Source organism: Cygnus atratus, chromosome 9, assembly GCF_013377495.2.
Source record: "Cygnus atratus isolate AKBS03 ecotype Queensland, Australia chromosome 9, CAtr_DNAZoo_HiC_assembly, whole genome shotgun sequence".
In the NCBI taxonomy this organism is placed as follows: Eukaryota; Metazoa; Chordata; class Aves; order Anseriformes; family Anatidae; genus Cygnus; species Cygnus atratus.
In genome coordinates this window covers 26,307,833-26,324,457 of record NC_066370.1, presented here as the reverse complement: position 1 = coordinate 26,324,457, position 16,625 = coordinate 26,307,833, and the positions used below count along the sequence as shown (strand labels likewise).

General features: G+C 41.7%; 1 protein-coding gene across 2 annotated transcripts; it reads left to right on the top strand.

The window, feature by feature from the left end:
• Positions 1–55: 55 nt before the first annotated feature.
• EIF2A (eukaryotic translation initiation factor 2A) lies at positions 56–16,156 on the top strand. 2 transcript variants are annotated; one of them, XM_035566481.2, is made up of 14 exons: positions 56–185; positions 3,422–3,491; positions 3,927–4,001; positions 4,683–4,801; positions 6,016–6,115; positions 6,530–6,612; positions 7,319–7,392; positions 7,537–7,681; positions 8,612–8,728; positions 10,929–11,500; positions 12,361–12,477; positions 13,358–13,486; positions 14,570–14,635; positions 15,695–16,156. In XM_035566481.2, the coding sequence occupies exons 1-14, from the start codon at positions 158–160 to the stop codon at positions 15,758–15,760; spliced, it is 1,761 nt and encodes a 586-aa protein (XP_035422374.1). In that variant the 5' UTR covers positions 56–157; the 3' UTR covers positions 15,761–16,156. The 2 variants fall into 2 exon arrangements, with proteins under 2 accessions (XP_035422374.1, XP_050568457.1); XM_050712500.1 differs by lacking the exon at positions 3,422–3,491 and having other exon boundaries at positions 108–185.
• Positions 16,157–16,625: the final 469 nt, after the last annotated feature.

Genomic DNA, 16,625 nt, shown 5'->3' with positions numbered 1-16,625 from the left:
GCGCTTCCGGGGCCGCGCGCGCCGCGGCGGGCGGAAGCGCTCCCTCGGCGTCACGTGCCCGGCGGCGCCCCCCCCGCGCCGCGCGACGTGGAGCTCCCTGCGGCCGCCGCGCCGCCGCTCACCCGGAAGCGGAAGCGCGCCCGGCCCTCGCGCCAAGATGGCGCCGCCCGCGCCGCTGTTGGCAGGTGGGTGCCGGGCCGGGGGCGGAGGGCCGGGGACGGCGGGGCCGGGAGCGGGGCCGGGTCCCGCTATGCCGGGTCCCGCTGTGCCGGGTCCCGCTGTGCCGCCGGGCCGCGCCCTCGTCGCTCCGCGGCCGGGCCCTTGGGCCGCGGCCGCCCGCCGGGAGCTGCCTTCGTGCGCCCGCCCCGTGCTCACGGCCGCCCCCCCCCCCCGGCCTCGCCTCCTGGGCCGCGGCGCCCCGCGGCTCCCTCGCCTCGGCCGCCCCCGGCGGAGGGAACGGGGCGGGCCGGGCCGGGCCGGGCCGGGCCGGGGGGGCTGCGGGCCCTGCGGGCTGCCGGAGACCCGCGGGGCTCCCGGCGGGGCGGGGCGGGGCGCGGTGCCGCTGCTGCCCTTGCGGAGCCGTCACGGGCCGCCTCGTGGCCCCCCTCCGTGCCTTTCTCTCCTTAAATTCGTTAAAGTTGCGTGTAGCGGGAGGGGTACCGGCTTCTACCCTCCTCCGTTGCGAAGCTTTGAAAGCAGGGCTCGTCCCGGGGTACCGGGGGCTACAGTTGTCCAGGCTGGTCCTGGCTCTGCGTTACTGCCCGCAATCTGCTGTGTGTTCAGGTCCTGATTTTTCTGTGGAGCCTGATGCGGGAGCTGGGCAGTAGGCTCCAGCAGAGTGCTCAGAGTGCTGAAACGCACCCCTTTGACACACGTGAGAATTTGCAATCTGTCGACACAGTGGTTTGGCCAAACTAATGCTCTCTTGATTAAAACGTTCTCATCTTGAGCATTTCTGAGGTGCTGGGAGAGAGATGCATGGGGATAGGCAGCAAGTAAAGAAGCAGCTCTGAGGAGCGGTGTGAGGGGGGTGGCTGCAGGCAGCACTGGCTCCCAGCGCTGCGCTGCTGTAGCTGCGTGAGGACCCCGTGGCGTGGCTCAGTACGAGCTCGGGAGGCCGAGCGGGAGCACTGGAGGTTTCTGGGCAGGCCCCTGCGTGCTGCCAGACCTGGTGCTCGCTGAGATAACCTGGCGGCAGCGTCTGCTTGCTATCTTGAGTCCTGTTGGTGAGGAAACCGTTTTTCACCTCAGCTTTCATCCATAAATTGATCAAACATCAACATTTTACGCAGGCTGTTAGCCTTAGCTTTTAAAACAGAAGTGCTGTACCTTTTTGGTGTATACTTAGAGATTTTTTTTTTTTAGCTTTGATCGTTTCTGATCTAAAAGTCTTACATTAAAAGCTACTGTCTGCTGCTGCTGTAGGAATGCAGAAGTCAAGTTTGATTATGAAGCATGCCATAGATCAGTTGCTTTGATCAGCATCATGAGATTGAATCTTGTACCTTTTTGGACTTCACCTGTAAATCATCCGCATGAGGAACTCTTACTGAAATGAGTAGGATCTCATCTACGGAGTTCCTGAAACGTTTGGACTTTTTGTGAGAAGCATTTAACGTACAGTAGTTCAGACACTTGCTGGAGACGGTGAAGAACTTGTTATTTTTGTTAATCCCTGTTCATCTGAACAGCCTTGTACTTTATCGTTCTGTCCCGTATCGAGAGTGACTAGGGCCTTTCTGCAACAAATACCCATTTATATCAGAAGCTGATTTATTTGAAATATGGTATCAGTCCTCTATGTACTTGAGAAATTTGTGTTGACCTATTTACACTCTAATTAATAATCTTACGTAGTCTGTTCAAAAGAAAGCCAGCAAGAATACTCTGAATATAAGAGTAATAAGTAATATAAGAGTAATAATATGTTTTTGTATTTTAGAGTCAGAAGGAAACACAATTTTTGAATCTCTGGGACAGACCTTTGTAAGAATGTACCCGTGACTGTTTTTATGAATTGCAGTTAGGAGATTGACGTACTGTAGATCAGCTTGGCAAATGTCATGGAACTACACTCTGTTTCCCTCTGAAGAATCTCAGACGCTGAGCGCTATTTTGGGGTGTGTGTTACACCTTCCTGCCTCACGTAAGGCTGTTTTATTTTTGGCAATTTTGTGATTCTATGAAAATCCAGGACTCAAGAAGTATGCATCTTTGGTATCCCAAGAAAACACTTAAGCCACAGCTAATACCTGTGTAGCAATTGCCTGTTTTGTGGTTTAATTTTGAATTCTAACATGCTTGTAACAGACCCACCCGAGGATTAAAAAAAAAAAAAAAAAAAGCTTTATTCACAATATAACGATTCCAAATGCATGATTTTGCACGGACTTTGTCTCTATTTCTTGCTTGTTTTCTAGTGCCATAAGCATGGCAATTTCTCTTAAAATGATGAAATTTGGAACACGTTTTTTGTCAGTATTTCTTTCATGCTTTTTGCTTTTTAAGTTGAACTTTAATGTTGAAATTAACTATAGGGCACATCCAGACTCATGTCAGCGAAAAAAAAATCCGACATAATCTTCCTTTGGCAAATGCCCTTCCTGTGTTTAGGTAGTTAATCCTTGCTTTGGGGAATATCTGGACAGCTCTCTGTGATTCCGTTGTGCAGGAGTACCGTGTAGCTCTCGCGGCGATGGAGGATTTTGCAGTTCTGCACGTTAGGCTTTGTGCAAGTGCCTCTTGGAAAAAGGCTGAGCGTTGAGGACCACCAGCCGCGTTAGGGCAAGGTGTTTGTCCACCTCCTTCCTCACACAGGTGCAGTTCTCGTGTAGCTTGAGGTCATCCTGCGAGGTGAAGCAGGTTTTTGTTCTGTGGTACCCGCTGACAGGACAGCGGGCGGTGAGCTCAAACTGGAGCACAGGGAGTTGTGTTGAAACGCAGGAAAAGTGACCGCTGCCAGACAGCGCGCGGGCACCGGCTGCCCACGGAGGCTGTGGAACTCCGTCCCTGCACGGCCCCGGCTCCCGAACGGGCACAGCCCCAGCGGGGTGTGCAGGGCCCCGGTAGTGGGGGGCCCTGCCTCTGACTCCATCCGACACACCCGGCTTTGCCTCCCCCTGCCCCGGCACTGAGCGTCTGTTCCCTTCTTTGCCCTGGCGCCAGTCGCGCTGCGGGCGTCTGACTTCGGTCTGGTCCCTGTTATTATTTTTTTTTTTTTAATCCTGCAGTTACTCTGGATGAAGCCAGGTCAGCATCTGATATTCCGAATGTCCCTTTACAACCTTCATTTTTGCTACCTTTAAACTGCAAGAAGAGGGAAACAGTACTTACGGGTTTCAGGGGTCACAAACTAGATTACGGTTTTTGTTTGGGCAGTTTTCTGAAGTTGAAATGAGAACACTTTTGTTTACTTTTCCAGTGAGAGGATCTGAAGGGCTTTACATGGTGAATGGGCCGCCTGCTTTCACAGAGAGTACGGCATTTCAAAGGTACTGCTGTTCCAACAATTTGTGACCTTTTGTACAGAAGAAATACCCTAAGTTGGAGGAAGGGACCCACAAGGGCCATTGAGTCCAAATCTGGACTGGTTTCTGTCTTTCAGATTTTCTTCTGAGAAGTAAATGCAGACTAAAATTGAAAAATGTATGAAAAAAAATGTATTTTTTTCTTATTGTTCAGTAAACCTCAGTGGCTTTGAAGTCTTTACCCTTGCCTGACGTCTAATTGCCCAAATAGTAATCACTGAACAGCTAGAATAGTTGAATTGGAAGGGACCTTCAGAGATCGCCTACTGCAGCTCTCCGGTTGCAGAGTAGATCGCTCTGTTATGAAGGAGTGCAGGAAGAAACTTGAGTTTCTTTTACTTTTTTTCGATACCTTATGCAGTGCATTTTAATACTAATGTGCATTTCTTATTTCTCTAGGGACTCTGGAAAAAATTGCAAAGCTGTTACTTTTAGCAAGGACGGTTCCCTCTTTGCCTGGTGCAATGGAGAAAAGTTGGTTCCTTTTATGATCCTAATCATTTAATTTGTATAAAGTAAATTGAGTCAATTATGTTACGCTTACCTTATGTGTGTGAAGGCTGTTGCTATTAATGAAAGCATTTGCACATGCCTTAAGTGCAATTTAATTTGTATGTTGTTTGCAGTAATGGCTTTGTTTTCTGAATAGTTGATGAAAAAATTACTGTTTTTCTCATATTTATAATGCTCCCATTTCTGTGGAATCTTGATATGACTTAGTTGGGGTTTTTGTTCCTATTTCCTGATACCTCCCTCGAGACCTTTAAAAGGACCTTTGAAATATGTGGTCCAAATGTATGTTCTAATTCAGTTACATCTTTGTTGGCCTTTTCTCAACTTTAACACTGGAAGCATGGACGAACTCTCCATGGACGGAGTATACCTTGTCTCCGACTCAGAGTCACAATGTGGCAGATCAAAATACGAGATATGTTTTGACCAATGTTTCATGGAGCCAGTTTCTGTTGTGCTTGGATGTCTGGGCTTAAAATGCGTTCTTTCAAAAATTTGGTAAAAGTGAGAGGAAAAACCAGCTCTTCAACACCAGCCAAATCTGGAACAGATCTAGGAGAGTCAAATACATGAAAAGTTACCTTGGCAGTTAATTAACTGTTGTAAGCATGTTTTATTGATAGTATCATTTTCTGGTTCCAGAGTGAATATTTTTAATGTCACCAGTGCTGAATTACTGCGTTCCTTTGATCTTCCAAAAGTAGTTTGCCTTGAATTCTCACCAAAGAATAACGTTCTAGCAACATGGCAGGCCTATACAAGTGAGTATTTTACCCACTATAAAAGTATGCAGGGTATGTGCATGTTTTAATTTGGTTTGCAGACTTTCTTTTACCTGATTTGCCATTGTAGCGTGTTCACTGCCTAAAAGAGCAGTGTGGAAAGTGTACAGAAAAAGCATGTGGTTAATCAAATATAGAGTGGGGGAGGGAGGGAGGGAGGGACGGCATCCTCTGAAAGCATCTGGTATTGACCGTTTCTTACCAACAGTAAATCAGTGCATGTACCAGCTATTGGTCTGTTAAGTAAATGGCATGTTTCCAAAAAATGCAAACTGATCTTAGTGCAGAGTATGTTTCAATAACACACCGTTCAAGCAGCTTGTGTTTGTGTATAGATAAAGAAAATCATAAGGTGTCTCAGGAGTCATGTCCTCTGCTGGGCACAGCTAACATAAGTGTTCTCCTTTGTCCAGAGGGATTTAGTCTCTCCTCTGCCTCTGTGTGGAGTTGATGTTCCTAGTTTAGATATTCTCGGTCTTACCGAATTACGTGTCTAAAGTGCATGGTGTAAATGCTTCCTGCGATAGGAGGAGCTGGCCATGAGCTAGGCTTGTGGGAAGTGGTCTGGGACAGGCTGTAGGATAAGGTGAGGTGGTACTAGTGGCAGAACTGATGACAGCTGTGGACTGTTAGAGAACTGTTAGGAGGTGGTTTTTTAATTGTTGGTAGTAACAGGCAGGTTGTAGCTGTAATATCTGGAATGAGTAAAAAAAAAAAAAGTTTAAAACAAGCAGAGCTGTTTTATATGGCTTATAGATACAGCTGTGACTATTAACGTGTTGGACAAAATGTGTTGGATTCTTGTGAGAACACAGTGTAATAGTGGAGAATATACCTTCCATTTTTTTTGCCAAGAGAGCATATTTGATTTTGATTTAAAAACTAACAAACAAAAAACAACACAAACACGCATTTAAAAAGCTGTCCTAGCATTGGTAGCCATAGTCTTGCAACGGGAGTAGAAACCCCACGCTTCCACATGTTAGTTCTTTCTGCACGCTGACAGACTGCAAGAAGACTTACGTTAATAGGTAAAGCAATTAATAACCTAGTAGTCTGTTAGGGAGTGGGATGCTTCCTCTAAGAAGTTTATGCGTGTTTAGATGCTTGTAGAATCATGAGGTGGAATGTTGTCGTGGTGAAGCAGATTTAATCCCAAGAGATCACTACTTTAATACATGTTTTTGTTGCAGCTGCTAAAGATGGCACAGCAGGGGTGCCCAACCTACAACTTTATGATGTGAAAACTGGGAAGTGTTTGAAGTCTTTCATCCAGAAAAAGATGCAGAACTGGTAAGTAACTTTTCCCGGTGCTTAATGTTTGCAAAGAAATGTGGCTTCCAAGTTCTCATACGGGTAAGTGGAGCTTTTGGTGCGGTGTTGTCTTTCAGAATGTTTCCTGCTACTAGCTGAAAGTAAGTAACTGTGCTTGTTAGTACTTCTTACACAGTTATAGTTATGTATTTCTTAGTGTAGATCCCCTATCATTTGACATCAGAAAAAGAAAGCTGGGCAGGTGATAATCGTAAGTCGAGTTGTATATTTTTTACAAGGTAAATTGTATATTTTTTCAGATGGCAAGTGTCATTTATCCATCTGAAATATATTCTGATTGAGCTTATTTAGATGTAAGATAGGAGGAAAAAATGCTAGACTGCTAAAGATGAGCAATGCTCATTGTTTCTAATTTTTTTTCTTTAAATGTAGGTGTCCCTGCTGGGCAGATGATGAAAGCATTTGTGCCAGGAATGTAAACAATGAAGTGCACTTCTTTGAAAACAACAACTTCAGTAAGGAAATGTTTCCATAAGATAGTTTAATTACGTTCTGTGTAGGCATCTTCTGTTTTTTTTCACTTTCCACTTTTCCCTCTCATTTCTTCTGTTGCTTGATTTTTATTTGAAGTATTGTCTGCATTCTATTTTAATTCTGGAAAATCAAAATTACTACATTTTAATGAAGTATGTTTTCCTTTTTCTTTAGCTTATCTTTTTAATACTTACCTACTACGAAACACATTTTCAGATAAAAAGGCTTGGTTTTGTATTTTTACATTTAATGAGATTCAGGAAATAGAGAGTAGAAAAGTGAGAGGAAATTCTCAGTAGATAACGTTATCAATGATTACTTCTTTCTGTTGTCTGTATTTTGTCGATGAACTATTTGAAAATGGCTCATTAGAAAACTGATATTGATGGCAAAACTGAGGCTGTGAAGCTACAGGTATTTTTTTTTTTCCTCAAAGAAGTTCACTACTATTGGTGGAATATTTGGATTCAGTAGAGGGAGATGTCAATAAAGAAAAGAGGTCTAGTCAGACCTCTAGTTTATTGAAATGGGAAGTTAAAGTTTGTTTGCCTAGTGGAATAAATCCTTTGTTGTTATATATACCTCTCTTTGTTATCCATGATACAGACTCGTGAGAAGGTATAGTTGAGTAATCCAGGCTGACGTTTTGTCATTAATGTCATCACATCTGTGACTTCTTTTTTGCAGACACTATTGCAAATAAACTGCATTTGCAAAAGGTTAATGATTTTGTGTTATCTCCAGGAGCACAGCCAACCAAGGTACTTCTGATGTTTTTCCAACTTTTTTTTGGTTTTCTTCAAAAAAATACTGCAATTTTAGTACAGTGTATGAGTAATAACTAGACCAAGACTATGTGCTACCAAGAATATAGTCTGCAATAAAATCTCATGACTTTGTTTTAGGTTGCTGTGTATGTTCCAGGCAGTAAAGGTGCACCGTCGTTTGTTAGACTCTACCAATATCCCAACTTCGGTGGCCCTCAGTCTGCACTAGCCAATAAAAGTTTCTTTAAAGCTGACAAGGTGACAATGCTATGGAACAAAAAAGGTATAGCAGCTCTATATTTAAACCTGGCATTCCGTCCATTTGTGATTTTATTACTTTGTTACTATGTGGATTTTACATTTTATTTGCATATAGAGATAAATACCAAAGATAGCCATTAGTGCTAATGCAGTGTTAAGGTTACAATTCTCAGTACCCTGAAGAGCTCGTAATTTTCCCATGTTGACCTCCATGATTTTTTTTATATCATAATCCAGAGTATTTTACGTGTTGGAAAATTTTGCAATTGAATAACGAATTGAAATTTAATTTTGTGTTCTGTGGTAACATATTTAAACTGTAAACGTGAGATTATCTCGGAGTGTAAACTGTTCTGTAAAATCGTATAAACAGATGTAATCATGATTGAGATGACTTGCACAGTCCTCTGTATGCTTTGCTGTTTGTGAGCAACATGCTGAGTAATATTAAAAAAAAAAAATTCCTTAGTTCAACCCATGTTGTTTGGAACACAGACAAGGTATTACATAGCCCACGTGTGGTTTCTGTGTGATTGCATAAAATAGACATACGTACAAAAGCTGTTGATGATACATTTTAGTCAAGGACTGATTGGGATGCTTGTTTTTTGCCTTACATGAAAAGCATTAGACGCTGTTGCTGCTAGTGAACATCTTTTTATGGCTGCCAAAGTTTGTTCACTTTCTTATAATCCAATAGTAAGTGAATAGCCTTGGCTTGTACTCTTAATTTGAGAAAGGAAAATACTAGTTTTGTTTGGGTTTATGAAAAGTTCAACTAAGAATAGAATGATAAAAATGATAATTATGATAAGAATGATAAAAGCAGCGGTATGCGTGCAACTGATTGTAAAGTTCATTATCAAGTTAATGTCTCTTTGTGCATGGTAGTTAGTGAAAAAGCTTGTTATTTTCGGTAATTGTATTGAAATAACTCTGTCTATTCTATTAGCCACAGCTGTACTAGTTATAGCTAGTACAGAAGTTGATAAAACAGGTGCTTCATACTATGGAGAGCAAACTCTGCACTACATTGCAACAAATGGAGAAAGTGCGGTCGTACAACTACGTAAGTAGCTCTTGGGAATTTTTCATTGTATTAGAGCTCTCAGTAGTGGGAATTGCTGCTTCACCAGCTTTTCCTTGATGTCTGATGGTGGTTTTTGTCAGTGTAAAGTAGTATTCTTTACAAAAATGAAGTGTTCTTTAAAAAGCAATATTATTTAAAAAGCCTTCAAAGCCTTCTTTTAACCTGCAGTATGTTTTCAGTAGCTAAATCGTTGTCTTTGATATACTCGTCTTAATGGCAGTAGCACAGAGCACACACTTTCAGTTAAAATATACAAATAATCTACCTGTGAGAGTGCACAGGAAGGGAACTGTGTTTTCTTTCTGAGGAAGGACCTGGACAACGGAGGCGAGGCAGCTTAATGTTTGAGGATCCAAAATAGGCAGGAAAGTATTTTACCAAATGGAACAATCCTACGTGCAGTGTTAGGCATGTGATTGATACTGTCAGTAATGTTCATCTGGAAGGAGCAAGCACTCATTTTCAGTGTCATCTTTGTACTGAAATCTTCATAAATTTCCTCTGGGTAGTATTTTTTCCATTATCTTAAGTTTTTGCTGTTATGTTAAATACTTGTCGTGTTTGGGATTATAAAGAAGCTAGTTTGTTGTGAAGATTTCAAAACGCCGGGGATGTGATGATGTAAACAAGTAATACCCAAGTGACTTTGTAAGAGATATTGTGACTATGTTCCCTTCAGTACTAGCGTTGATCAGGGTAACATCTCCAGCTTGCCTTCTGTAGTAAAACTTGCGGTTGCAAGTACTATGCCCTGTTTCTCTTTGTTGCTAATTTGACTGGAGGGAAAAATAACCAGTTATAATTCAATGTCTAGAATCTCTCTGGGGACAGTTTACTGCATTAAGAACGCTAGTTCTTAAATTCCATGCTTATTAAAACTTTCTTTGACCTTTGAAGTTACTAACTTCAAATGCATCTTTATTTAACAAGAGGTCTGTCATGAATTCTAATTTAATTTAGCTATTCATTTTCAAGGGGGATAAAGGGTAAAACTTTTTTTTCTTTCCTGAGGAAAGCAAATACTGAGCACTTGGAGTGAGTGCTGCCTCATTTCCTATGGATCGTAGAAGTCTTTTCCAACCTGAATGATTTTATGATTTGTATCATCTGGTTGCTTTTGAGGTCCAATTTTGAAGCTTTTTTTCACAGAAGCGGGGGGGGGGTGTGTTCAGTTTTGATTAATATGTGCTACAGCCTTTGCCTTAGCTGTTGAAGCCCATATAAAGCTGCCATAATCTCTCCAGTTGCTTACTGTCATGAAACTTGTAGGAACACAATTTTCTTTCAGATCTCTATCTCTGCAATTGCATTTGGGTAACATTATCTAAAAAGATTTAAGAGGGAAAGCACGCAGTGTGATTGCACAGCTGAAAGATACTGAGGTTCCCAAAGATACTGAAGATTTAGAATAACAACAAATGGTTCAATTCAGTTTGATATTTTGAGGCAATGTTCAAAGTTAAGAATTATCATTAATGCACTTGGCACTTACCTGAAACATACGTAAAGGTAATCAGATTATGGAGCGTTATAATGACCTATGGGTCTTATTCATTCTTCTGTATCTTACATGAATTGAGATCGCTAATCCACCATTTTTTCAGTATCTCCTAATGCTCTACCCCCCAGAATAGCTTCCAATAATATCAAGTTTTAGTCAGTATGTGTGAAGCCATTTTTTGTCCTCTCCCACTTCAAAATCTGCCTTAAAAAATACCATGCATGAGCATAGTGCAAAGGTAACTTAAATCAACATTTTTAGCTCTACAAAGCTGAGCTATGCTATAGAGTAGAAGAGGAACTAGTATCCAGCTGGTATAAAATTCCTGTTTTTGCAGGTTTCCAGTGGGACAGTTTGAGATGGTCCTGAGATACCATTCTTGAATAACGAGGAAAAAAGATAAAGGATTTTTTTTTACATTAAAACATATGCTTAAAGTGCTGATGCTGACCCCAGAGAGGTAATTTGGAATGGCTGCAGTTATTGTTGCAAACCTTAACTAAAATTATGAGACAATTGTTTGTTTCTACTGTAATTGTTAGCAAAATTCATTTTCAGTCAATAATTAGATTATAGGATTTTAGCAAAGTGTGGAGTTAAGAATCATTGGTATCTTTTCGGTGCAAGTGAAATAGTATAATCTCGTAACAATGGCTGCATGTTTTCCTTTTCCTTTAGCTAAAAATGGTCCTATTTATGATGTTGTTTGGAACCCCAATTCTGTCGAGTTTTGTGCTGTGTATGGTTTTATGCCTGCCAAAGCAACAGTTTTTAATCTGAAATGTGACCCTGTGTTTGATTTTGGAACCGGTCCTCGCAATGCTGCTTACTACAGCCCCCACGGACACATCCTAGTGCTAGCAGGATTTGGAAATCTCAGGGGACAGATGGAAGTGTGGGACGTTAAAAACTACAAACTCGTTTCCAAACCAGTAGCCTCGGATTCCACCTACTTTGCTTGGTGTCCTGATGGGGAGCACATTGTAACCGCTACCTGTGCTCCCAGGCTACGAGTCAGTAATGGCTACAAGATATGGCACTACACTGGCTCTCTTTTACACAACTATGAAGTTCCATCAAATGAAGAAATGTGGCAAGTTTTCTGGCAGCCATTTTTGGATGGAGTGTTCCCAGTGAAAGCAGTGAAGTACCAAGCAGTTCCAAGTGAATTGCCAAGCACTGAGCCAAAACCTGCCCAGGCATACAGACCTCCGGCCTTGAGAAACAAACCTGTGACAAGTTCCAAGCTTGTAAGTAGACTGCCATATATGTACTTAATTGATCTGTTTCATTGTTTTGCCTGTCTTTGAAGCTTGGTCTCAAATATGTGTATATTTTTTATAAGGGACACTAGAAGAGTAACCAGAATGACAGGAGTATTACATTTTTCTTGAGAGGTTTTCTTAACAGTCCTCTTCGACCAATTATTTGCTCACCGTTTGCAAGAATTTGTGCTAGGAACAGTTTTCTTTCGTCCAAACACTGTTCTTTCTCAAGGTGGTTTGCAGACTTTTAAAACTGTTCTCTACAACATGCACAAGAACAATAAACTATAAATTTAGTTTACAGTGACACTGGGTACTTGAGTTAGGCTAGGTCCCAGCTTACCAGCCTGCTCTCTGCTCCCAACTTGTCATATGCGTTAACTGTTAATTGAGGAGCTGGGGAGTTGGGGCTAAAGAACTTCCTCTTTCCACTAACCAAAACAACAACTATAAAACAACCCAGTTGTTTTTTCTTTCTTGTCACAGGGAGCTTGATTAAAAAGTTCTCAGCAAAAGCAAAACGCCAAGCTGTTCTATTCCTGTTTGATTTCCACTCCTCCACCACCTCCATAAAACATGATGATTTTGCTTTTTTGCTGGACATATGTAAAATATTCAGGAAATATAAGACAGTACCACCTAAAAGGGAAAACTTGAGAATGGAGGAGTTTAAACTCCTTTTTACTGCTAGCCTTCCACTAGGAGAAAGGGCATGTACTTTTTTTTTCTGTCACAGTTCAGCTTTGCGTATGGTGTTGTCTTAAGTAAATTTGGAAGTGTTTTTTTTTCTTCTTTGTACCAATATGGAATAGAGGTTTCAAAACTTAATTTTGCCTGTCCTGCAGCATGAGGATGAGCCACCTCAGAACATGAAACCACAGTCAGGAAGCAGTGAAAAGCCACTCTCTAAAACAGCTCTCAAAAATCAAAAGAAACATGAAGCAAAGAAAGCTGCTAAACAGGTACTACAAAAGTAATTCTTTCAAGGATGTTAAACTAATTTTCACAATGCCAGTGATCAGTCTCAGAGCAGTGACATTAGTTTTACTGAAACCCATCCCCACTGATTTTGCATGTGCTCACTTCTGGGGAGGGTGGTAGATGTGTTAATTATCCTTTCGCATCTGCCTTAGTCATACTTAAAAATAACAGCTGTGGTTAGTTGCTGCAGGGGTTAGATGAAATGAATGTCAATATGCAGTTCTGCCTTTTCACCTGCAAGGTGAATCTGCAAGGTTCTTTCCAGACTTGGGTAGGAATTGAGAATGGGGTTGCTCTGCAGGTCAGGGCTGAGGGGTGTTATCAGGGCAGACCAAAGAGAGCTTGTTTTTCTGTTTCATTTCTTTGCTGTTCTTCACCTAAGCAGATAAAAATCAGCTTTTTGGTATTAGCGCTCCAAATTTTACAGACTTCTGAAGTAATAATTTATTAAAATAAGAGCTTAGGTTTCTGAATTTATTACACTGACTTTGAGCCTTTTCTTTGTCGTGAAGAGATGACGACCCACCAGTCTCCTTTACAAAATACGTGTGTATATGTCTGTCATGTCATCCTTACTGGTGTTTTCCCATGCTATGTATGGTTGGTATCTTCATGAAGTAGAAACTAAAGAAGAAACAACGTGAGTGACATTCCAAGGAAAGCCCTTATCTATATAATAGGTAATACAAAATAGCATAGCAAGTCACATACAAATTTTAGAGAATATGAGCAAATCAGAGGAGGAAGAAATATAAAATGGAGCAATTCAAATGATGAAAAAGATTTTTCAGGCCTGCTGTAATCTAAGGTATTTCCTGTAGATAATGTGATTTATTTATTATTTTTTAAATCTGCTTACAGGAGGCCAAAGCTGATAGCAACCAGGAACCTACACAGTCCTCAGCATCCCAGAGCACACCACAGAGTGCTGTGCCTGCTGTGACATCAGGAGATCCTGAAATTGACAAGAAGATAAAGAACTTAAAAAAGGCAAGGGGATTTCTTAAATGAACATCAGATTTTTCTAAGAGTTGTTTTTTAAGGTCTAGTCTGACTGTAAGGTGACCTGAGCTCAACAGGGTAGCTTTTACTTAGATGGTAATTTCCTGAATTTGTAAACCAACTTCCTTGGCTTTTTCATTTCGTAAAATAGTGGAAGTCATCACTTGCCGAGACTCCTAAAGATCTTCTCAGTCTAGACAGCATAGAAGCCACTGAAGGGTGCATGGAAATGCATTCCAGCCTGCGATTATGAATACCATTGGATGTGCGACAAAATCCTCACAACTGATGATTTTGAATCCTCACAACTGAGTATAGCTTAAATGCCTTTATGCTTATAAAGGCAGCTGTGGGAGTTTCTTGCTCTTGCTGCTTTCACCAGCCCAAGATGATCTGGGAACGTGCTTTGATTCTAAGCAAGACAAATCTACTTCCCCTAATCTTAAGGCTGTTTTGTTTTGTTTTTGTGTTTTTTGAGGGAGAGAGAGCGAGCTTTTGAACATTGTTAAATCTTGAATCTGAGAAGGGAGCAGTGATACGTGGCTTGAATTTCTTCCTAACCGCTAAGTGGTATGAGTGCAAAGTTTACTGCCAATTTCATAAGTTCTTGGATTTAAATAGTTATAGAATGGAATTTGCTCAATTAAGGCTAGAGAATCTTTCCCATTCCTGCAAAATCCATCAGGGCTTTTTTTCCTTTTCGCCACCTCCTGCTATTCACGGTCCTCTGTTATGTCCTGGGCCTCAAAGGAAAATATGTGGTGAAGAGGGATGCCGATGCTGTAGGAGTCATTTCTGAAATGGATTTGGCCCTTCAGTCAGATGATGCATGGTGTTCTGGTTTCAGAAACTAAGCATTCCTGTTCTCTAGGTTGTCTCGTTCTTGGAAAAAAAAAGAAAATCTCTTTTATTGGTGGGGAATTCTGGATTGAGCATCTGGAGATGCTTAAAGAAAATGTCCCTTCCACATTGAGAACTGCCTCCTGGTAAATTTAGCAATTGCAAGTGCAGGAACTTTTAAGACTGTTTTTTCTGTTCTTGGTTCACCTATATACATATTTATTTTCACAGAAACTAAAGGCAATTGAGCAGCTGAAAGAACAAGCAGCTGCTGGCAAACAGCTAGAGAAGAATCAGGTACTGTTAAGATTTGGGTAGCTTGCTTGAGTTGGATTTTTACCCCATGTTTGGTGCGTGTTGCTTTGTGATGATTATGCTTACATTTTGTAAGATTTTGATGTGATGCATCCTTTCAATTTCAAAATCAGAGACAGTTCCTAGCAGCAAGCATTCAACAAAATGCACGGAGAGCAAACCTGATGTTTGTTTAGTTGGTGTCCCCACCTCTGTTGCTGTACCCCCATCAAATGACCCATTTGATTCATCATATGGCCATGTTTGCTATTATCACCGCTCCTGTGTGTTATGTGGAAATGAGTACTAACACTGACCAAATGATGCCAATGTACAGTGGCCAAACAAGTGTGAGAACTCTCCTATGCTGCCCCCTCTGATATCCCTGTGCACTTCTTGCACATGGGATCACTTCAGCCTGCAGTACCCCTTGGCTCAAGCATGGAGTCAGGCTTTCTTTGAACTAAATACTGTAGACGTAAGGGATGATACCATGGGATAAGGCACCAGGTGTGCGTTTGTTGGTATACTTCTAGCTTTACTGGCTAACTCAGAAGTTGCCTAGTAGTGATGGCCATTAGTTTCCTGGTTTATATGGCAAGGATTATGTCATATTTTGGAGACGTTAGATCGTGGCAGGACAATGGGAAAGAAGGGCAACGTGAGATTGGGGCAGAGATAGCAAGAAAATGAAAAACACAGCAGTCACAGTGCTTGGGGTAGTCTCAGACTGAGTGCATTACTGAAGAACATGCTGCAATGTAAATGCTCAGATGAGGAAGTGTGTTGTCTGGCAGCCTCTCCTGTCTGCCGCTCTCCTGCCTAGGTGACACCTTCCAGCAGATGGGCAGTGAGGCTGTACAGGCAGGATGTGACAGTGTTTGTTTCTTTGCCTATTTCATCATCTAACCCAGTTTCCAGTGATTTTAAGGTTTATTTTAATCTCTCATTCTGCTGCAGAGCAGAGTTATACATAACTTAGTTTTACCTTCATAAATACAGCTTTTTTGATTTCCCACATAATAAGCTCCATCTGTGTTACCTTGTGCTTTTTTGTTCTAGTTGGAGAAGATTCAGAAAGAAACTGCTCTCCTTCAGGAACTGGAAGACTTAGAACTGGGTCTCTAAAACTTCATGGAACTCCAATGTGCTGTTAATAAAAACTTCATGCAAAATCTAATGTATATTGGACATAATAAAAAGTTTCAGGGAATGACGGATGATGCAGAAGTTTACAGATTTCCTGCACACTTTCCTTTTTAAAAGCTTTCTGAAAGATTTGTGCACATGCGAAATTGTAAACAAGTAATATCACAACAGGCAGTTCTGTTGCTGTTCAAACCAGAAATGTGCTTATGTCCATAAAGCGTATCAAAAAAAACAAAAATCAGAAGCATTCTGTTGGGTATGAGGAGGGAAGGCGATGAGGTTTACATACTTAATAGCTTTATTATATTTAAAAAGACATGATCTTTATGCAATTATGGGATGTAGATAAAAAATAAAGAGCATTTAATAATAAAAGTAGTTCTGTTCTTCTGTTACAAGGGAGGAATTTTTAAAATAATAAGGCCGTGCCACCACAATCAAAAATAATGCACCAATATAACGCGTTTCCAGGTACTGCAGCAGCAATGATGACCCCTGCAAGTCTTTTTACTCGTGACTTTATTTTTCTTCCACTTCTCTTTTTCCCCTTTGCTTTTTTCAAGTCTTTTGTTTTTGTTTTTTTGTCGTCTGTTTTTTAAGGGTCACAAACAAAAGTCAAAGTATGCAGGGGAACGGCGGTAGTGGGTTTTATGCTGTGTTGCCCAATGCCCAAACCCCAGCTGGGAGGGTTTGCGACCACCAGGTGCGTTTGGGGCCCGGGCCGTGCCCCCTTCTCCCGCGGCGTCACGCCTTGGATCCAGCCCGGGAGGTTCTTCAGGCTGGCGGTGTCCCGCAGCTCCGACGTCCCCCCCGCAGCTCCGACGTCCGCCGCCCTCGCAGCGCA